This window comes from Zalophus californianus, chromosome 15, assembly GCF_009762305.2.
Source record: "Zalophus californianus isolate mZalCal1 chromosome 15, mZalCal1.pri.v2, whole genome shotgun sequence".
In the NCBI taxonomy this organism is placed as follows: Eukaryota; Metazoa; Chordata; class Mammalia; order Carnivora; family Otariidae; genus Zalophus; species Zalophus californianus.
The window spans coordinates 14,007,594-14,029,757 of NC_045609.1; the positions used below are offsets into that span (position 1 = coordinate 14,007,594).

Sequence of the window (22,164 nt, forward strand, 5' to 3'; positions counted from 1 at the left end):
GATTTGTACCGGTACAAATCCTTTTGTACCGAATACAGTTTTATAGTTAATAGTCTAATTTTAAAAGCAGATAAACAAAAAATTCATTGTTTTGAAAGGAAACTAAATGCTTTTAAGAATGTGTCTTTCTTATCCTCCTTTCTGCTTTTGGGAGGGCAGTAAGCTCCTGTACTCTGCTTAAAGCTTTTGAATTTGCAGTTGTCACTGGTTTTGTTTTCATGGATCACAGATTCGGTAGGTAATTCGGTGCTGCTTCTCTCCCCACCCCAGGATGAATTGGTGTCCAAGTCCAGAACTCGGTACTACGTGAACTCCCAGCAGCACCGGCTGAAGAACCGGATATGGCAGACGCTGCTGGTGCTTTTCCCCAGCTTTGATCAGGTATGGTTCTGACTCTGCTGGTCCCTCGAAGCATCGTGTTTTCATACGGAAAAAAACAGTAGAAACTGGCATGTGCTGTCTTAAAATTGAGAAAGTAATCTGCTTAAAATTTATACCTTCGCTCTTAAAATTGAAGTTATTCAGGAGTGGTTTTTTTTTTAGTTGAAAGAATCCTAAGGCAATTAGGAATTGTAGAAATCAATTGGAAACTGGTTTACACGGCACCACTTAGTATTTTTTTCTTTTTCTCGTTCTTTAACGTAAGTAACATTTTAACTGTTTAATGTCTGGTGTGCCCTGCGAGTAGACGATACCCATATATGAGCTGCTAATTTTCCCCAGCTGAGTTACTCTGGAGTGCTCTTGTTCTGGACGAGATTGCCGTTTCCCACGGCTGATTCTGCCCCCTTAGCTTCACGGATGCTGTGGTCGTGTAAACCAGCTAAGTCAAGACCGAGATCTCGAGCTCTTACAACAGACTCTTTTCCCACAGTTCCCTTTTTTCTTCCCCGAGGAGGCAAGGAACAGGTGAATGGACTCTGATTTTACTAATCATGTTTGCGTAATATTCCTGGTAAGAAAATAGATTCACTATATGAAAGTTATGGTATATTTCACACAATTTTCAAAAGCATTTTTGAATACAGAAAGTTTCCCTCTGACCTCAGGTTCTTTTCCTCCCTCCTGTTCTCCTTTAAATGTTTCAGAGAATTTTAAAAACATATCAAACTCTTTTTAATACAATTTTATGAGGCCTTATATCTGTAAGAAACATTTCAGTAACTGGAAGTATAGAAGTATATCCAAATCAGTTGTTTGGATAAAGGTAAGAAGAAATGGCTAAAAGCATTCTTTCTGGGGAGGAATATTAGTGGATGTGTGGGGGCTGCTGATTTTCATCATAGGCCTCTTCATGTTATTTGATTTTTAAAATACTGTACATATTACACTTAAACTCTAAAATGCATTTGGAAAGCAGTGCTTTAGAGATGTTTGGCTAGGTTACTGAGAGCACGTTTTGCCTTGGAATGGGGAGGCCCCCGGGGAGAAGGTCGTGCTGGAGGGTGGGGGGCCTGTCACAGCAGGCGGGCTTGTCGGGGAGCCGAGCACTAGCACGTCCGTGATGGAGCAGCCGCTGCTGAGAATTTTAGATCGTTGTATCTGGTGGATGCATTTCACCTTCGTCACGGTCTTTCAGGGCAGGCATGAGTATTCCCATCTAGTCCAGTGGGTACCGCAGCTCAGGGAGGTGAGGGCCTGCCTGTAACAGAACACAGCTGGTGGATGGTGGGGCTGGAATTGAAAACCAGGCCTCCCTGAGGCCGTGCTGCCCTTTACAGCGCTGTCTCGGGGCCTCCAAGTGAGCTGCTCTACTCCTCTCTGCCAGTTAGCAATTTCTTGAAGATAGCTTGTTCTTTCAAATGAACGGTGTACACAGTATGTATGTTTTTATATCTTATATAGGTAGATCTATGTATTTTTACCTGCTACTCAGATATGTTCAGTTTTCCAGATGGAAGTGCAGTTTTGAAGAGAAGCCTGGGGCGGGATCCCCCCCTGGGGGGATGACGTGGGAGCTCCAAGGTCTCGGAGGCTGTATGGGTGGGCGATGAGCAGTCCACAGAGAGAAGCAAGGGCCCCCCCGCCACCGCTTCCCCCTGGGCCTCGTTTGCCTCCTGCGGACAGAGGCATCCATCATTCTTGTTCCAAGTTTAATAAGCCCATGACATTTTGGCAGATGCTTATTTGAATCTGAATCCTGCCACCTGCTAGGTTTTGAGGAAAACATTTAACTTTCCTGAATCTTTTCCCTGTAAAAATACGGAGTAATAACCTTCCTCATAGAATCGATGTGCAGGTAGAGTGTAAAGTACTTAGTACCTTATCATTATATTTCAGTAAACAGATTTTAGGTTGTTTAGAGAGTTGTAGATCCGTTAATTACTTAGAGTGAAACTTGAAGCTCTTTGGGGGCACCTGGCTGGCTCAGTCAGTAGAGCAGGTGACTTGATCTCAGGGTTGTGAGTTCAAGCCTCACTTTGGGCATAGAGATTACTTTAAAAAAAACAAAAAACAAAACAAAAAGTTTCACTTGTTTCTTTTTAATGGTGACTGTTTTTTAAGTTACAATTAACTATTTTCAAAGTTGCTACAAGACTAGATCTTCATTGTTCCCACCATAAAAAAGAAATCATTTTGTGATGTGCTAGAGGTGATGCTATGGTACACGCATGTGAACGTGTAAAATCAACAGATGGACACCTTAAACTTACGCAGTGTTATATGTCGATTGTATCTCAATAAAATAAAGAATTAATAACCCTAACCTAACAGTTTAATTTATGAACTTTATTTTTCTCAGAGTTTCTTGAATAGAATTATTGACAAGATTTTCCAGGCCGGTTTCATCAATAATCAAGCATCCATAAAATATTTTATAGAATGGATTATTATATTGATTCTTCATAAATTTCCTCAATTTCTTCTGAAGTTCTGGGATTGTTTTTCTTATGTAAGTAAAAGAGACTTTTCATAATTTTTGGAATTAAAATTTTGGCTACGCTGGGGGATTTGGTTCATTTTCATAGCTGCTTTTTGGACTGTCAGTTGTTCTCTTCCAACGTAATGACTAAGTTCTGTTTTGCAAGATCTGAGTTAATGTGAAAGACAGAAATCCCTGGCATTCCTCTTGCATTATCAGTCTCTGTCCCAACAAAGTGAAGATGGATAGGCTTATGTTGGTAAGAAGTAAGAGGAGCACCTGGGCGGCTCCGTCGGTTACGTGTCCCACCCTTGATTGCAGCTCAGGTCGTGATCGTGAGATCAAGCCCCACGTCAGGCTCTGCACTCAGCGTGGAGTCTGCTTGGGGTTCTCTCTCCCCCTCTGCCCCTCCCTGTGCGTGCGCACTCTCTCTCAAAAATAAAAAGAAACGAGTGCCTCCTCTATCCTTATTTACCAAGTGGTGTCTTTGTTTGATTTTAGAAATAAGAACGATGACGAATTAAATACAGTCTTTACATTTCAGAGTTTTTCAATAGGGAAATTTCAAACAAGCACAGTAGAGAGACTCAAAGGAAGCCCCGATCACCAGCTAAGAACCATTCTTACTTTATTGTACCCTCATCTGCACCCCAAATTCCCCTGTCCCCGACATGTCTTATATCTTGAAAATCATTTTTAAGGAATGGATAAGTGATAGGGTTTCAGTTGCAGCTTCCTGACAATGATGAACTGTTTCTAAACATGAGTTCTGCATACTTGTCTTGAATGTTTTCTGTTGGTTCCCAAATGCACCCTTCCCTTTCTTCCCATAAATAACCTTGCCTTCTGCTCCATGTGAAAATGGAGATGGCTTCCTTCCTCAAAGTATCTTTTTCAATGTCTTCCTTCCTGTTTCAGGGGAAAAAATTGATGTCTTTGTCACATCTGTCCCTGTGTCCTTATTTGTATTTTCTTTTGGGGACTTTACTCTTCTATTGACTTTTCCTCTGTCCAGCCTTTGTGTTAGTGCTGTCTCCCCTTTACTATGGCCACAGCATTTGATGGTGGTTTGCCTACTACGTTCCGTAGACACTGCGTCCTTGACCAATGGGAGGTTCGGGGCAGCCGTGCGTCAGGCAAATCTGTTGGTGCCATTTTTCCAACAGCATTTGCTCAGTATGTGGCTCTGTGTCACATTTTGGTAGTTCTCACAATTTTTCAAATGTTTTCATTATTATATTTGTTATGGTGATCTGTGATCAGTGATTACGATTTGTCAAAAGCTCAGATGATGGTTAGCATTTTTCAGCAATACGGTATTTTTTTAGTTATAGCATGCACATTGTGTTTTTAGGCATAATGCTATTGCACACGTGATGGTCTCCTATAGTCTAATAAACATCACTTTTACACGCATCAGAAAATCAGAAGAGTCGTTTGACTCACTCTGCGATACTTGCTGTTGGGATGGTCCAGAACCATCCCACCGTATTTCCGAGGTGTGCCCGATTTAAACTTTGAGATGAATGATCTTTGCCTCCCTGTCTTGTTTTACTTAAAGTACTGTGGGCAGCTACGGTGAGGGTTTCATCTCAGCTACACACAGCCTTTTCGTTGGTGTTCCTCTTCCCGACGTTTCAGGCTGACAGATGACGTGACGCACGCCGCGCTGCACCTGGTGGCCCCTGCCTGTCAGGTCGATGACTTCCCCATCCCTCTCATGCGCTCCCTCTTCTTCTCCTAACCCTCATGCTGCGTGACATCCTAAGAATCATTCTACGCTTGCGGTGAGCGAAGCATAACGTATAAACTTGTTGCGGCAGCACAAACTGTAATCCCTAAAACTGACGCGGCACTGTGCATCAGCTGTACTCAAGTAAGGAAAATTTTAATGGAAAAGAGAAGAGATATACAAGAATGCCCCTGTGTATATTGTAATAGACTTACACCTCTGTCAGTAGGAAAACAAGAAGCATCATCCGTTAGCCAAGGTGCTTCTCCCTCTGCACTCCCCTTGCTTCGGGGACCCCTCTCTGCGGCCGCCTGCGCCCCTGGCCCCCCACCAGACTTGCTCACGCGACTGCTTCCAGTCCCCGCATGGCTGAACCGATGAGAGCATCTTTCCCTGACGCTGGTCTCCTTTCTGTCGTCCTCACTCCCAGTGTCCTCGCTTGAAACCTGGCTGTCCTGTAAAGTGGTGGCACCGGCAGCCTCACAGTAATCCTGAACGCTAGGTCGGGCTGTTGTTGTTTTTGTTTTTTTACAATTTAGTTATGAAGACACTGAGGTTCAGAGAGAGGAATTGATTCGTCATACCAGGAAGAAATGACACAGCTTTAACTCAGACGTGTCATTCCCAAAGCTGCATTCTTTTTTGCTATTCCAGGATTCCTCATCTGGCTCCCCCTTCCCCTCCTCATGTCCGTGGAATTAAGAAAAATACTCCCGCCATTTTTCCTTGAATTGCTTCTCCTGTCTGTTGCTTCCTTAACGTCGTCTGCTTTGTCTGCTCTCCAGCGGGGGAGTACCACCTCAGAAGGTCTCAGGAACAACAGGTTGGCTCTGGTGTCCTTCTGAGACATCCTGACTCTCCCGTATCCCCAGTAATGCCACACTTCTCTGAAGCTTTTCTACTTAGCTCAGTCTCTCTCTTCCTAAAGAGCATTCAGACCTTGTATATTGTCTGTGGACACCAGTCGGGCGTATTCCTTGTAAGCAAATAAAACAACTTTTGACTGAATCAGAAAGGGATTCTTAAAACAAGCAGTGCAGGAGCAGGGCATTAGGAGGTGTGCAGAATGCCCAGAATTGGGGCAGAATCAGGCTTGGGAAATAAGAATAAAGGAGGTTCAGCAGCTCCCTGCCATGGAGCTGGTCCAGTTGAGGTGCTGCTTTGCCCCACCGGGGGGGGGGGGGGGGCGTGGAGCCGTCACCTTAGCCCGTGGTGCACCTGCCACCTCTGGGGGCTTTGCCTCTCTGGGTTAAGAGTTTGCGATTCAGAGTAGATGCCTCTGGATCCAAGTGCCAGGTACCTTCTCTTTAGGTGCAAAGAGGCTGGGAAAAGGAATGTACCTGGCATCTTCAGCTTCCCACAGACCTAAGGTGGGAGAATTCCCTGAACTTGGAAGGGGGTTCAGGACAGATACCCCAAAAAACGGCAAACGTTCACTACACCCTTTTCCTCCTTTATCGGAAGCAAATGACCTCAACTTTTATTTTTTAAAGGAAACGAAAGTCCTCACGTAGGACACCTTTACCTTCTCCATACCGGTCATTCCCTTCTGCCTGTGTCCGTATCTGGCCGAGACTTCTTCCCTCCTTGTAGCATAAAGGACCTGGATCTTCTGTTGAAGAGCATTCTTCTGCCTGTTCCCTGGTTCCTCTTCCTCTGCCTTAGGAGCCTTGTGCCTTCAGTCTGTCTGTTGTACCCCGCCCGTCTCCTTCTTAGCCCGTGTCCTTCCATTGTTTTCCACGGGCTCATGTCTCTTCTGCTGTTGATGGATGTTTGCCCTGCACTTCCCACCCCTCCCCTGTGGTCACGCTCTCTCCCTCCCGTGTGGCAGTCAGACCCCCTGCCACAGGTTTCCCACCTCCTCCCACCCACCCTGCGGTCCAGCGCTGTCGCTTCACGGAGGACGCACTCCGGCGTCCGTTGTCAGCCTGCTCTCTCTTCTCTCAGCCCGGTCCACACTCTCGATGACCTCCTTGGTCTTGGTTCAGCGATATGCTCTCCAGGTTCCTCTTGTCTCTCTCTCCCCTCTTCTCTGGGTCCTTTCCAGCCTTTTCCTGCCCTAGCAGCTAGCGAATGTCAGTGCTTCTCAAGGCGAGGCCTCGTGCCCCCTTCATTTCTCGTTGTTGTATCAGCAGGATTCACTGCTCTGATGCAGTGGCTCACTGATCTCTCTTTCTGTTCCAGACCTCTTCCCCTACATGCTAAATCAGGAGTTGGCCAACTACAGTGAAGTCGGGCCTCCTGGTTTCGGTGCAGCAGAGCCTTGCCTGTTTGCTTACGTGTTGTCTGTGGCCCTGTTTGTGCCGAGTGACCGAGCTCAGTGGTTGCAACGGAGCCTGCGGAGCCACGCTTATAGTTACTGTTTGGTCCTTTCCAGAAGAAGCTGGCTGACCCGGCTCCGGACCTTCTCCGTGAATGTTTGTAGACCGTCCAGAACCTGGACGTCTAACACCAAGCGCTTCCTGTTGCCCCAGCCGCGGTCTTCTGCCCGCGGCGAACAGCGCCATCCTCCGCATGGTCGCACCAAGCAGACACCCTGATGCTTTTCGTGCCTCACGTGACTCGTGACGTGCCCTTGCGGACCCTTTCTCACTTTCTCACTCACTCTCTCCTGCCTCTGCCGTCTGTCTTGGTCCGAGCCTCTGCCTCACACTGCAGGGAGGGCTTCTCTCTCGGGCCGCCTGCATCCACTCTTGCTTCCATCTCAGTCCATTCTCCACACGGAAGCCAGAGCACGGTTTTCAAAATGAACATTTGGTCAGGTTGTCCACTTGCTTCAAACATTGCTCTCAGAATAAAGACCAAGGCTCTTCAGAATGGCCTGCAGGTCGTAGGTGATGGTATGCCGCCCTCCCCCTCCAGCCCCTCTGTGTGCCACGTTCCCCGTCTGCACGTTCGTCCTGTGACGGGCTCTGCTTCCTGTTGGTAGAACAGTCCAGAACCCGTGAGTGCGGAAAACGGTGTTGTAACGTTTTTCGCCACCCTGGGTTGCGTGGGCCTGGCTGGGCGGTTCTCCATGTGGTGCCTGCTGGGGCTACGGTTCCACGTTGGTCACCTCAGCTGCAGTATGGGGAGGACCTGTGGTGGCCGGGCCTGGCTCTCTCTGCATGTGACCGGCAAGGGTGGCTGGACCTCTCTCTGGTGGCTCAGGATCACCAGAATGAGCATCTCAGGACGACATGTCATGGTGTGCAAGTGCTTCCCCAGCCTCTGGTTGCATCCTGCTTGCTCATGTCTCACGGGCCAAAGCAGATGGCGAGACCCAGCCTCGCAGGGTGGGAGGGGCCTGCATTAGGGCATGGGCACAGGGAGGCCGGGGCCCCTGGAGGCAATCTGACCTTTTCTGAGCCTTCACACTCCTCACATGTCCTCTGGCTCTCAGGCCATTTGCACGTGCTGTGCCCTCTCCCTGCAATGGCCGTTTTCCTCTTCATTGACAGAACTGTCTCTCTTCCTTTAGATCTCCGTCCATACGTCCTTTGTGTCATTTCTTAAAGGAAGAATGGTTTGGATCCCCTTATTAGAGGTTTTTGTAGCATGTAAATAGTGCTTGTTATAATTGGAATTTTAATTTATTCTGCGGTTTTGTCCTTCTAACCCACTAGACTAAGGTCCTTGAAGGCAGGAACCTTGTCTAATTTTGTTTTCCCTGATTTTCTGGCACAGGACCTGGCATGTAGAAGACATTCATAGCTGAATAAGTCATCTAACCTGCCTTAGCAGCAGTTTCTGGACGATAGTGTCTGTAGTCTCTTTCCAGTCTTTCTGGGGTCCATCAGCTTATTACCCCTAGAATGATGTGTTCTTCCAAATCCCTGTAATTGGGCAGGTTTCTGCATCCCAGTTGAACACTTACATAGCTTTTTGTCCTTGGCTCTAAAGTCGTCTGCAAGTTCCCGTCTAACTTTGGAGCCTGTCTCTGCCGTCCCCCCCCCCCCGCCCCCCAACTCCTGCCTCGCTGCCGCCGCCTTCCTGTCACCTCTGATTTTGTTCATATTACTCACTTTTGGACTGTTCTCTTTCCTTCCTGCTCCCCTGGGCCGTCTGCGCCTCTTCTGAGGTGAGCACACCCTTGGCTGTACCACTTTCTTCACAGTTAAGTCAGTTCCTACCTTGTGATGCCTGCTGAGTGTTGTGTTGGTGTTTGGCTACCGGAAGTTACTTCCCTCCTGTGGAAGGGTCCCCGTCCAGGCCAGGGCTGCGTCACATCCCGCCTCACGTGCGGTCGCCGTCCTGGGCCCCACGGCATCACATTAAGCCTTGAGTGACTGTTTGATTTATCTGATTTTTTTTCAGGGTGAAGAAAACTTTAAAACAAGCATTTGTACATTTTTATCCGTTTTGTCACATTTGGACATCATCACTCAAAATATCCCAGAAAAGGTGAGTTTAAATGGTAAGAAGAGTTTAAACCTACAAAATAGAATTGTATATATTTGTACTAATTTTTTTTAAATGTAGAGTATTTCTTGTGGTTTTTGCCACTTCTCGTCTTCCCTCCCACTACTCACCTACTGTGCATACGTACTTAGACACAAATCCACAGGCAGGTGTTACACACTTGCACACATACACACCGAGGCGTGTGTGCCTGAGCACATCCTAAATCTGTAGACAGACTGATGGGCAATTTCTAGCAATAGACTCTTAACTTTATACAAGTATTTACATAAGATGATTTAAGTAAGACTTCCTTTATTGCATTTAACTGTTCCTTGACTGACATAGTTATTGAATAGGTGCTCATGCAAAGATGCTTACGGTCCAAGTATTAAAAGCTCTTGGGTAACTGAAGGTTGATGTGCTGTGGGTCACCGTTTGGAGTGTGAATCCAGTTCTTCTCTCTTTCTCAGGCTTCAAGCAGTCTCCCTAGTGGTTTAGCCCACAGACAAGTAGAGATCGTAGCTAATTCTGGTTAATCACTTTGGCAAAGCGGTTAAGAATTCAGGAAGTCCTGCCAGTGAGATGTAGAGCAACTTCATTACTGAGTCTACAGGGAAGAGTGCACTGAGCTGTGAACTCTGGGAGAGACCTGAATATATGGAATAAGAAGTGTTGTTTGGTGTTGAAAGCAAAAGAAAAATACAGGGGAGAAGAGGTTTCCTAGAATTTCTCCAAGTATTCTTGTCTTTAGACAGTGGTAAGAGTCAAATTTAGTTGTTAACCCATTTCATGAATTCTAAGACCGCGATCTTTTTCCCCCACCACAATTTCACTCCTAAAATCCTGAGATCTTGAAATCCCAGGTGTCTTACAGTGTCTGTCAGCCAGATGGCAGTGTGTGAGTTACAGTTCCCTTAAAACTTGGGTTCACAGCCTCTTCTGAAATCAGGCAAGCTGTATTATCAGGTAACATCACATGTTACCTTCCTATCTTAAATATGTTCAGGAAAGAGATTTGCTTGCCATCTACCGAGAGGGGCAGGGTAGATAAGGAACTGTCTTCTGTCAGGGTGGCTGAAATAACTCAAGAACCATTCAGACAAGTTCTGAAAATGAATTCATCTTAGGAGATGCTTCTACTAAATCTGGAATAACAGGTTATAATTTATTCATTCATTCATTTATGAGAGGGAGAGGGAGAGAGAGAATCCCAAGCAGGCTCCACACTCAGTGTGGAGCCCGACGTGGGGCTCAGTCCCATGACCCTGAGATCATGACCTGAGCTGAAATCAAGAGTCAGATACTTAAATGACTGAGCCATCCAGGAGCCCCAATAACAGGTTATTTTCCCATTCAGCTCTGTTTATACTCCTTGTATATTACATATTTTAGATTTATTTATTTTCAAAGCATCCAGAAGAAGGATTGCTGATTAGTGGAATAGAATAATCTCAATTTCAGTATCTTCTGGAAAAATAAGAAACCTAAATGGAGCCATCTAAGGAAAGACCAGACTAGTATGTTTTGTTAGTCTATGTCCACGTCCTTCACAGTGTCTGTGGCAAGGTCTGTTTTACCTAACAAATATGTTTTTGTTCAAAGACTTTTTGGAAATAGTCACTCAGGACTTTCCATTTTCCTCAAAGTATGGAAATATTTGCACTTGTACGGGTCTGTGCTAAGTAGTCAGAGAAGATTCAAAACTACCGCCAAACAGGACAGAGGGCAGAATGCTAAATGTTCTATGGAGATCGAAAGCACAGGGGAAAAACACCCTTCCTTAGTGTGCTCATGGTTGTGTATTGTCCTGTCATCTTGTTCAGTGTGTCCAAACCTCGTCAGTAATATGAAATGGCATTACTGGTGTTCAGTCCCAAATGGTGTGTATCTTAGTCTTGGCCAAGGCAAATGATCACAGGCAGTACTAGCGTATCTGAGTATAGGATTCATAAAAGGAATGTATTCCCTGTTGAGAATTATACTAGGTATTTCTTTTTCTTTCCTTTTTTTGCACTTAACAAGTAATCTATACCTAGCTCCCAGATCTTGGTTTCTAATGCCATTCTCTTATAAAAGGAACCAAGTCTTCTTGGAGAAACAGCTGATTCTAGAACTGGGGCAGAAAATACACGAGGTAAATAGAAAAGTAGTGCCCCGGGCGGGGGGGGGGGGGCACGGGGACGTGGGGTGGATCTGCAGAGAGGCACAGGGGCCAAGAGACCTCCTAGTGGCAAAGCTGAAACAAGCAACACAATACAGTAACACTGGATTACAACCCAATAAAATAAATATTCACGAGTTTCTACTGATATAAGTGAATGATTGAATAAACAAATGGGAAAGACAACAAACCTCCTGTGCAGAATTCCAAATAACTTACGTGGTCACTCTGGCCTCAAGGAGGGGGCGTGCATAACCACCCAGCCCAGCGTGGGCTGCCCTAGCAATGTCCTTCCACAGAGCAGAGTATGGAAGGGGGCGCCCGTGACAGCGGTAATTCGTACCATAGTCCGTGCCCTTGGTAGGATGTGGCAGAAATGGCCTCTGTGGTCTCCCTCCCCAACACCGTAACCCCGGTCTAGGCACAAGAAGAACATCACCCGTATCCCAGCCAACCTGACCACTGCTCCTCAAAACTGACGAGGTCATCAAAAACAAGCAAAGCCAAGAGGAGAGTAAGGGGACATGAGAACTGGATGGATGGATTAGGAACAGGACAGGGACGTTAGTAAAGACTGAGGACGTCTGAGTAAAGCACGGAGTGGGGATTAAGGTTATAGGAGAGCAGCGAGAAATTGAAGAGAAGGTAGGTGTTTTTACTTGATTCCTCCAGCTTTCCTTTGATGTAAACTGGATGTAGTACTACCTACCTCGCGGTATCTTTGTAAGGATTAAATAACAGAGAAGTTACGTTCTCGCCTCTCAGAATCGTCCTTAGTCCTCCTTTGTGCCTGTCAGATTTGGGGATCAAGGCTTCTATTTCATTCATTCAGGATCGGTTTTAGTGCTTCCTGTAACAGAGCACTGCCCTGGACCGTGGAGGTAGGGAAGCAACATGCAGCTCTAGGAGCGTGTGGAGGGGGAAGTGCAGAAGGCTGTGGGGGCACCCGCGAGACCTCCAGATCTCAGCCCACAGGAGGACTTCGGGTTCAACACAAAGACCCTGCGGGACAGGGCAGGGGGGCGGGCTAGTGCAAGGAAGCGGGGCACGGTCAAGGTCGGGAAGACGCTGGAGACTCCAGTGGGAGGCTGCAGAGCGGGCGGGGCCCAGCGCAGAAGGGCCTTTGTAAAGCAGGCCAAGGAGGTTATTAGCACAGAATGTGAGTCAAGGAGACCTGGCCTCACATCTTAGCACTACCTCTCCTTGGTGTGTGAAATTGGACAAGTAGCTGCTCCACAACAGTATGGACATACCGTAAATGCTCTCTGTGCGAGGAATTTAAACTTTATCCAGAGGGCGTTGGGTCAGATGCTGCTGAATTTTAAGCAGAAGGGTGACATGATCAGACTTGTGTGTTGTGAGTATGGTGTGTAGGATTGGTTTAGTCATGGGGACGAATCTGGAAACCTTTGGGAAGCCACTGTAGTGATCTTCATGCTGTCACATGAGCTGTGCTGGGACATGGCGTGGAGGTGACAGATGGATGGATGTGACAGGTATGTGCTAGCAAGGAATGCCAGGGCTCAGTGGATGGCTTTGGTGGCGAGAAGGCAGGAAGCAAGGAAGTGACCTGGGCCACCAGCGTCGGTGGTACCTTTTACCGGAGCAGGAAGCAGCACGAAGAGCAGACCGAGAGGATGGTAATGAGTGGATGGAATTGTGGGTTTGTCACCCGTGGGGAGCCCCAGGGGCAGGGCAGGCAGCTGGTGCACGTAGGGCTCTGGGGCTCAGGAAGACGTCCAACTAGGAAATACGACTTGGACGTTAGCTCGGGGGGCGTGGAGGGACTGTGGATGAACCAGGGTGCTCTCGTGCCCCTGCTGAAGGTTCGGGGTTCACCACACCTTCTTTCTGCTGAGCCCAGGACACAGAAACCTCTATTTTGAAAACATCGTGTAGACAGGGGTTCAGGTCGTCCACACTTGCATAGGATTTGGAAGCAGAAGCGGGCCTCTGCTGACAAGCTGAGTCGTGGGGGCCTTTGTTTCCCTTGGGATGGTGTCAGCTGGGGTAGGTCCCAGCTGGATCCTGGTTCGGTGAACACAGCTTGTGGCTCTGCTTGTGCGAGTCACGGTAGGCCCCTGCACGCAGTCGCCGCGCCTTCTGGGTCGGGGAGGAGAGTGGTGGTCGCCTGGCTCCGCAGCGTAGCTCCTGGTTGCTCAGCTGCGAGCCGAGAGCCCATGTCTTCAGTGCTTCCAGTGATTCTGCGATGAAGATCCATTTCTGTTGAGCTAGCCACCAGATTCTGTGTCTGCAGCTAACCTCTAACAGGTTAAGGTTCAAATACTTTTCACAACACTGCCAGTTGTATACAAAGTGGCTGTGGGGAGAGGAGTGTGGGAAGGGGAGGGGGTGGTTATAAAAGGACGACAGGGGGCATCCTTGGGCGTTGGAACCATTCAGTTTCGTGACAGTGATGCTGGCTCTGTGAACCCACACATGTGACAAAATGGTCTAGACCTGCAAACACACACACCTCACGCACAACTGAGGACAAGGAACACTGGGGAAATTCAGATTTCATCAGTGGATTGTCAGTGACCGTGTCCCGGTTGAGATGCTGTGCCGTGATCTGCCAAATGTTAGCAGGAGGGGACACTGGACAAAGCACGCCGGGCACAGGGGACCTCTGTGTGATTTCCTGCAGCTGCGTGCGAGGAACATCTCGCAGCGAACGCAGGAACGTGTCAGTTGAGAGAGGCAACGTAGCCGTGCTGCGGCTCCCAAGCTTGGGAGCCCTGACTGGACCGAAGCCGTGGGAGCGAGCGCGGGGGGCGTGTGCCGCCTGACAAAACAGGGAAGCCAGGGACAGAGCCCAGAGCCACGCCGGCATTTAAGGGACAGGAGAAGAGGTTGAGAAGGAACATGGGAGGGCGAGGGGGGCAGCCTTAAGAATGGGGTGTCCTAAAGGTCATAGGAAGAACTGTTTTCAAGGAGAGAAAGACCAAGACGGCGGAGTGCCTGCAGAGGTCAAGAAAGGCAGGGGCTTTATCCACAGTATCCAGCAGCAAGGAGCATGTGACTGGGGCGAGCTCCAGGAGGGGTACAGGAGGGAAACGGGTGGGGTAGGAGATGGACCGAGGCGACTGTGACAGGCCACAATCTCAGGGTTGTGAGATGAAGCCCTGTGTCAGGCTCCGTGCCCAGCAGGGAGGCTGCTTGAGATTCTCTTTCTCTGCCCCTTCCCACTCCTCTTAAAACAAATAACTTTAAAGAAAAAAAAAAGTTGGAATACCTGCTTTTAAGGTTTTAGAAAGAAGAATAGTTACAGGTTCTGTGACAAGGGGTGGACTCTGGCAAACCTGTTCCCCATGGCTGTGTCTCTGATGGCAGGGAAGCGATGACCTGAATGTCACGGTGAGGATTGGCACGGGCGCAGACCCTCTTGTGACTTGGGGCGGGGGCGGGGAGAGAAAGGTTAGTGAGGGGTTGGAGACCATCCTGGGAGGAGGGCTCCGAAGCCACCGTGGAAAGGTTTAGAAGGGCCGGGAGAGCAGTGCGAGCCGCTCAGAGGAGAGGAAGCGCTTGTTCCTTGGGGAGAAGACTCTGACCTCGGGGATGGGGCTGTAGTGTAGGTAACTGGCCACAGGCCCCGTTGGAGGGGTGCTTTGAGCAGTCATCCCTCCTCCTCCCTGCAGTATTTGTCCTGTGCCTTTCATGTGTCCTGGTGGCTTGTTCCGGGTCCTAGGAATTCTGCAGTGAACAAAACCGTCTCCACTGTCATTCGGGTGCAGGGAGAGATGATAAATAGATGTTATACTGTCAGATGGTGATAGAGGTTTTTAAGATTTTTTTATTTATTAGAGAGCACAAGCAGGGGGAGTGGCAGAGGGAGAAGCAGGCTCCCCGCTGAGCCGGGAGCCCGATGTGGGACTCGATCCCAGGACTCCGGGATCATGACCCGAGCCGAAGGCAGTCGCTTAACCGACTGAGCCACCCAGGCGCCCTCAACTTCTAAATACAAGTAAATACTTAACTATGTATCATTCAGAAGTTGCCGCTTTCCTTCGCCACCCCTGACATTTCTATCTTCCTTCTAGCCAGGTACATCTATTTTCTCTGTGCTGCATTTCCTGGTTTTCTCAGATCTGTATCTGGTATGGCAAGCCTTCCTTGCCCCTCTTCTTAAAAATTGTTCTTCCTCCACGTAGCCTTTTTGCTGGGCCCATCTGACTGGTTCCTGCACTTGACCTTGCTGCGCATACGCACGGTGTTTGTTCAAGTTGCTCCTCACGTGGGGATGGTCAGATGTATGTTACAGTTACGTGTGCATATATTCACATATCCTCCCCCCGGGTGTCCTTGTGACGCTGACTGCACAGCGACCTTTGATAAATGTTGACCGTACTTTGAACAGAGGACTGGAATAGGGAGGATCATATATATCTGTATTTTGTCCTTCTAACAGGAGCTTTGGGAGGTTGAAATGCGCTGTTAACCAGGCAGTGAGTTGGTAAAGTCTTCCGTGAGCACGGTTGCTCTTAGTAGAAACCGTAGGATTCTCAGCTAGGTGCAGCCCCGCGAACGTTTACAGATGAGCCATTTGGTACGAGCATCGAGGTAGCTGCTGATATTCTATTAAAAGTTTGCATCCATCTGGTTTCCACATTAATCTGGGTCATTTCCTTTGCCTTTCATGGTCTGTGGAACTCCGTGGTTTGGGAAGTCAGGGACTGTCGCTGCCTGAAATCAGGCTGTGAAGATGCAACAGTCCGAAATCACAGGAAAAGACCACAGGGAAGTTAAGACGTTTATTATTTTTCTCCCCACTTTTTAATTTTCCTGCCACCCCTCAGCACTCTGCGGGTCCAAGAGCGTCATGAGGGAAACAGTTGTTCACAAAGACAAGGAGGAAAACAGCACCATAGGAGGTCCCTGGCTTTAGAAGCACTTGGAAGTGCAGCAGAAGGGGGGCTCAGAGAACCTTTCTGACGTTTCCAGCCCAGGGGGCTGCTGTTAGCACATTGTGGGGGCATGGCGGCTAGTGTGAAGGCACTCCGTCCACACTAGCCCGGGCGCTGCGGTGTGGGGGACATGGACTGTGGCCGCCTCCTAAACGGACACAAAAGAGCTGGGAGCGTCTTTCTTCCTCGAGGAAATCGCTAATGCCCGCACACCTAGCGTGTCTGCGAAGGAAGGAGGAGCCCTGCCCCCGCAGAACCAGAGGGAGCTGGACTGTGCAGCATTTTTACCTTCTGTCCACTTGGTGGTCACACAACCGGGGGTGGAACACTCCACGTGTACATGTGAAGAATTTTCCCCCTTTCTTTCCAGAAACCAGTTCTGAAGCAAGCCCTTATTATCGTGCTGCAGTGGTGCTTCAGTCACAACTTTAGTATCCGACTATATGCCTTAGTCGCTCTTAAGAAGATCTGGAGCATGTGTAAGACCCTGCACGTTGAAGAATTTGATGCTTTGACTTCTGTTATTGAATCCAGTCTCAACCAGGTGGAAAACATGCCTGGAACAGGGTAAGCAAAGCTCGTGCCCTTCACTTTCCTTCCAGCAGAGCACACAGAGGGGACCAAGAGGTCCCACGGCCTTGTGAGCTTCTCATTATTCCATCGTGCTCGGAGAGCAGAGCTCGGACGAGGCAGAGCGTGATTTCGTTACGGTTCTAAGTGTGGTCAGCTCCGTCCTGACCTTTCTTTGCTTTCTTATCCTTGGTCCTTTGTTTTATAAATAATCTTTTACACACCTTTAGATATCTCTATCTTCGGTATTGCTGACTGTGACTGTGCTCTGTTGTCAAAGAAGTGCTGAGAAGCAGAACAATCTGGCTTTAGACATGCTCTCAACCCCTCAGTTGTACTAATTAAAGATGATGGAAGCTTTTTTCTTTTCCTTTTCTTAGAGACTGTCTTTATTTCCCAGACAAAATCCTGCACAGATGCTCGATATCAAGCAGATACGATGCTGTGCTGTGGACGGAGCAGGAGGGGGCTGCACGGCTCCGCGTTCTCTACCGGCTCTGCTCACACCACACAAGGGCAGGCAGCGGTCCCCTAGTGTCTCCTGGTATCTGAACTGATTGCCCCGGCTCTCAGGGAGTGGTGGTGTTGTTGTTTTACTCTTCTCTTACTATCATTGATGATCACTATCCCGGAATGCCCAGATTTTTATAATTTTTAGAGACCCAGGCACTATCAATCAGTATAAAAGGTTTCTTTCCAGACGCTCAAAAGCCCTCACAAATTTTTATAAACAGATAAAGGTTGGAAGCAGCATGTTAAGAATATGAAATAGTGTTTGGAAAACCAGTAACATACAGGGGGTCTTTGCTTGACCCTCAAGGTAACAGGTGGTGTAACTGAGACCTGAGTCATCGCGAAGCTCCCTGTGGGGCCAGGACGGAGGACTTCCGTGGCCACAGGCTGCCTTCCCAGCCCTTCTGCACGCTTTTACTCTCGACCCACTGGTTGAAAAGAGCATTTAGGTGATTGGGCAAAGGAGGTGTGGCAGTCCAGGAGGAAGATCCTCAATTCAGCAAATATAATATAAATGCTAAAATATAAGTACATGGGCTACTAGAGAAAACCGGAGAAGAGAGGTGAGGACATAGGACCGGTCACAGGTGAGGGACAAAGTGCAAAGGAAGGAGCTAGATGCCTCTGATTCGTTGCACACGGTTGGGTGTATAGACGGCCGCCTCAAGTTCTGGTCCCAGCTAAGACTAGTTATTAAAATGAGTTGTTCACCTTAGCGGTGCCTACAGCCCCCACCTTTCCAGGCATGTTCCAGCAGCTAGAATTGCTGATCTTTTCAGGCAATCCTGAATGTCCCATTTCTCCTTGGTGGGTATGTGCGCACTGCAGTCCCTCAGTGGAGGGAAGGGTGAGGGAATTAAATAAATTTCACATGCGAATAGGCATTTGTCAGTTTATAGTTTGCTCTGTGAAGAAATCATGATTTATTGTATGGTGTTGCAGTGTTTTGGTTGGTGGTTGATCCTATTCAAAGTTCCTGGGTAGCTGTGTTTTGATTTCTAAAAACAGTTGGTTCAGCTCCTTTTTATTAAGCAGTAGAATACCCTTTTACAAAATAACTTACTCCTTTGAAAATCCTAGTACTGGGTAGGAGACGTAACCAGTGAAAACAAAGGACCATGGGCATTAGACCATCCCTGCTTTTCGAATACACAGCAGAGTCATTTTGTGCAGGCTGAGTTCTAGGGCATCGGCAGCAGGCCAGGTAGATGCCCCGGTCTCGTGTGGCTCCCAGCCAGGGTGGATGGGACAGCAAGTGAACAGTCACACAAAGAAAATAACTTAAATCGTGATAGGTCCTCCAGTGGAAAAGTAAAGATTGTGATGAGAAAGTGCACACTCTTTTCTAAGTAACATAACATGTGAGTTGCCCTGTAAAGGATGGGTAGGAAGTAGGCAGACGAGGAGTGGGGGACGGTGATTTCTGGGCAGCACCGAGGTGGGCTGTGCGGCTGAACGGGGCTGGTCCGGCTCGAGAGCGGTGAGTGCGGGCAGGACAGGGCGGAGGCCAGGCCGGTTGGGTTCCCGGTGAGCAGATTGGTTAAACGTGGACATGATCTCTACTGGTTTGCTTTTGCCATTTTTCAAAGTAGGAAGAGCAGACCAGAGGCAGGCCATAGAAAATGGGAGGAGATGGTGTGTTAGATGAGTGGGGTGCGGAGAAATGGATGGGTTTGGAGTAAGCGAAATGAGAGCCTAAAAGCACCCACTGGATTTAAGCGAGAGCTTGTCAGCAGCCTCGTTGGTGGGGCGAACACCAAATTAGCGTGGGTTAGGAGTGGTTGGGACAATATGTTATCTGTTCAATCCAGGCATAGGCTCATTGCTGTCCGTTTCTTTACTTGAATATTTGAAATACTTCATGTCTTAAAAAAAAAAAAAAAAAAGGACGATGAAGAAGGTAAAACACAGCCAAGTTAATTCCCTCCAAAACCTCCTCTGTGAAATGTAGCAGCAGTGTGCATTGAGGAGAGCTTTTCTTTTCTTTTCGGTCACATTAGTTGTTTTAAATAAGGGTTCCACGGTTAGGAAGTCAAACAGCAAGGAAAGGTGTCAGGTCAAGGCCAGACCATCTCCTTCCCCGTCCCTGCCCTTCCTCCCCCCAGAGGGGTGTCTCTCATGAGTGGCTTTTCTTCCCACGCTGCCCACTGCCCCCAGCTCTCTCTCCCGCACCGACCGAAGGCTCTGTGGTAGGCTGCTTCCTTTGATCGGACAGACAGCCCTTTGAACAGGCTCAGTAGCAACGAGGGGACAGTTGAGCGAGTGGGATCTGGAGCCCTGCGGCAAAGGGACGAGAGGGCAGGTGGTAGGAGGCGCGGGAGGTGAACGCTCCCTTCTCTCCCCCCAGTGCTGTGGAGGCTCGGCTGTCAGGCGCGCAGAGGGGCTGGGGGTGCTGGGGGGTCGGGGAGCCATCACGCGAGAACCGTCTTGCAGGAAAATGCCTCGAAATTGCTACTTTGCTTTTGGGCTGTTGATCATGAGTTTAAACTGAAACCTGCCTGTCGTGTTCTGTAATTTTTATCCCTACCCCCTTTGCCTTTTACAACCTGGCAGATGTGTTAAGACTTTACAGCCTGCTCGTATTACATTTGTTTGGTTCGGGAATGCTGGTCCAGTTGGGCTGTGTGCTATGGATCTTGAGAATAGAAAAAGTGTTTACTGCTGGACGGAGACTTGAAGACTACAACCCAGATTTCTTACAGAGTTCCTATCTATCTAGCGATCGATCGATCTATTTTTTTTTCCCCTGTAGTTCCCTTTTAGAATTCTTTTTCCCCAAGCACATAAGCCGTCCATCTGTGGTTTCCTTGTCGGTGCCAGTGGATGGCCACGTCCGCTCCCCATCACCTCTGACGGAGCGCGGGCCTCTGCACCATCTGCTGGAGGGTTTGCTTCTTGTTGAGTAGCTGTTTGTTGTAAGGCTCTGAAACAGTTATTTCTTTGTCTTTGACTTTCATTTCAAAAGGTCAAACTCAGTGTTTTTAAAGCATGTTGATGTAGGAGGGAGGGGTGTATAAATCCTCAGATAAAATTCACAAAATTTCCCTTTCATTCTAAACTCTGCAAGACCTCTTTCTGATTATCCAATTGGTTCCCCACCCCCGCCCCCACCACCACCACCACCAGAGTTGTCTCACTTGTCTGTACCTCATACCGTATTTTTCACCCTTAGGAACGCCAAGAAGAATTGGCAACGCATCCAGGAGCATTTCTTTTTTGCAGCATTTCACCCAGTGCAGGATTATTGTCTGGAGGTGAGCAGAGAGTGTCATTCGTAAATTCTTTACTGTGTTTTTAATCCCGGCGCCTCCTGTCTGCCACAGTTCTTGGGGTTATAATTAGGTGAATTTTTCCCCCTTACAACCTCACCTTCACGTTGTAAAGTTCTAAGTTTAATTTTGTTACTTCATGCAGATGACTTACATTTCACTCGTAAGCGGTGAAAATTGGCTAGTCATTGTCACTTTCTGTTCCTCAGGCAGTGTCTGGCTTGTAAAGTCTGGAAGGGGGAATATTTAACTCTAAACAGAAATCTGTTCAGACATTAAAAGGAAATGAGTGAGAACGTTTGTGCAGGTGAGATTTTGTTGTAATGAAGCCCATTGTTAATGAAAGAGCAAAAAGATCTGTTCTTTTGTTAAATTTGCAGCGTTTCGGTTCTGGGTGACGAGAATCGTGTAGCGCATGATACACCACCTCCTCGTAGCCGAGTGTGTTCATGTAATTTTAAGAACCATAAACATGTTTATTACAATTAGCATATGAATTAATATACAAATTATTAAGATTTGTATGAATTGTATCACTTTCTCCCTTTTTCAACTATAAATAGAATGTTCTACCTTTGAATTTAAAACATGTGACCTGTAGGACTTCTCCGCAGGGACTGTAGCTGCTGTGCATATGCGATAAAAAGAAAATCTGTATATTGTGAGATATTCACTACAGAATATTATGCCCTTTGTTGGGCAGCTGTGGACTTCATTGCAAAATGCAGGATTTTTTGGTTATTTTAACATGCTCTGTTCTGTGTTCTTCAGCGCCCAGAATGCTTTGGCGCCTTTCTGAAGGACTCATAGTAGGGCCTCTAGTGCTAAGTCAGCCCTTTCTGTTCCGTTCGCCAGCAGGAGTAAGTCCCTCCTTCCCTCTTTGTTTCATCTCTGTCCCCGATGCCTCACTGTCCCCCCCCCTTCTGTGTATTTTCTCCTCCGTTAACGATCCGAGCCGTCGCTGCCCGTGGAAGTAACATGATGGCTCGCAAGAACTCTGCCTCGTTCTGCATTCGGACTGAGCTCGGTTCCTACTCAGTCAGCATTGCGTGGCAGTCATCACATGGCGCCAGTGTGCAGAAAGCCATTCTTCGTTCCAGAAACCATTGTGAAGACGTGTGCATCGTCACACGTTTACGGTTTCATTTTTAGATTTTCTGTTACTTGTGCCTCTGTTTTGTATGCACCTTTTCACCTTTGATGACTTACTTTCTGGTTCTGTTCCGTTTAGTAGGTAAGAAAAGGCCAGGAGGATTGCTTCTGTGATGACTGAGCAATCACCGTGCCCAGGGGTGTCACACACGGTTTACTCAACCTCGACGGGCTATTTTAACCTGATTTTATCCTCGTTTTACAAATGAGGAGGTTGAGGCCAAGAGAGGCTAAGTGGTCTGTCTGACGTCACAGCTAATATACAGTCAAGACAAAGTTCAGATTCCAAATTTGTCTAATGGTAGCAACAGGAAAGATTTGGCATCAAAAGAGCTTGAACTCGATCGCTTATGGAGGTGTTCGGTTATCAACACATAGCCCTGAGCTAAATGTTGCCCAACATTGATATTGATTAATCCTAAAACACTTTTTGCTTTTATCAAGAGCACAGTGGTTTATTACATACGGTGAGAAAAACCCAAGTGGAAGATCTTCCTGCCCTCGAGCATTTCCTAAGTTAATCCCCTGATGGCTTAGAGAAGATGAGAAATATGTATAGACAGTTGCTACGAGATATAAATGAACATATACAATATGGTTATTGTGATAGTCTGGGA

The 22,164-nt window shown here is 47.7% G+C and overlaps 1 protein-coding gene across 4 annotated transcripts in view; it reads left to right on the plus strand.

The window, feature by feature from the left end:
- The window catches only part of TARBP1 (TAR (HIV-1) RNA binding protein 1), an 81,252-nt gene that overhangs the window by 54,034 nt on the left and 5,054 nt on the right, over positions 1–22,164 (plus strand). For 2 of the 4 annotated variants that reach the window (XR_003520087.2, XR_003520089.2), the window contains exons 21-26: positions 271–381; positions 2,744–2,893; positions 8,892–8,978; positions 16,414–16,610; positions 20,299–20,380; positions 20,605–20,702. Coding sequence is in view for 2 of the 4 variants with exons in the window: in XM_027595187.2 (XP_027450988.2) it covers positions 271–381; positions 2,744–2,893; positions 8,892–8,978; positions 16,414–16,610; positions 20,299–20,380 (627 nt within the window). In the remaining 2 variants the exon portion in view is untranslated. The remainder of the gene's footprint in view (positions 1–270; positions 382–2,743; positions 2,894–8,891; positions 8,979–16,413; positions 16,611–20,298; positions 20,381–20,604; positions 20,703–22,164) is intronic. The other 2 variants (XM_027595187.2, XM_027595179.2) reach the window with 1 other exon arrangement.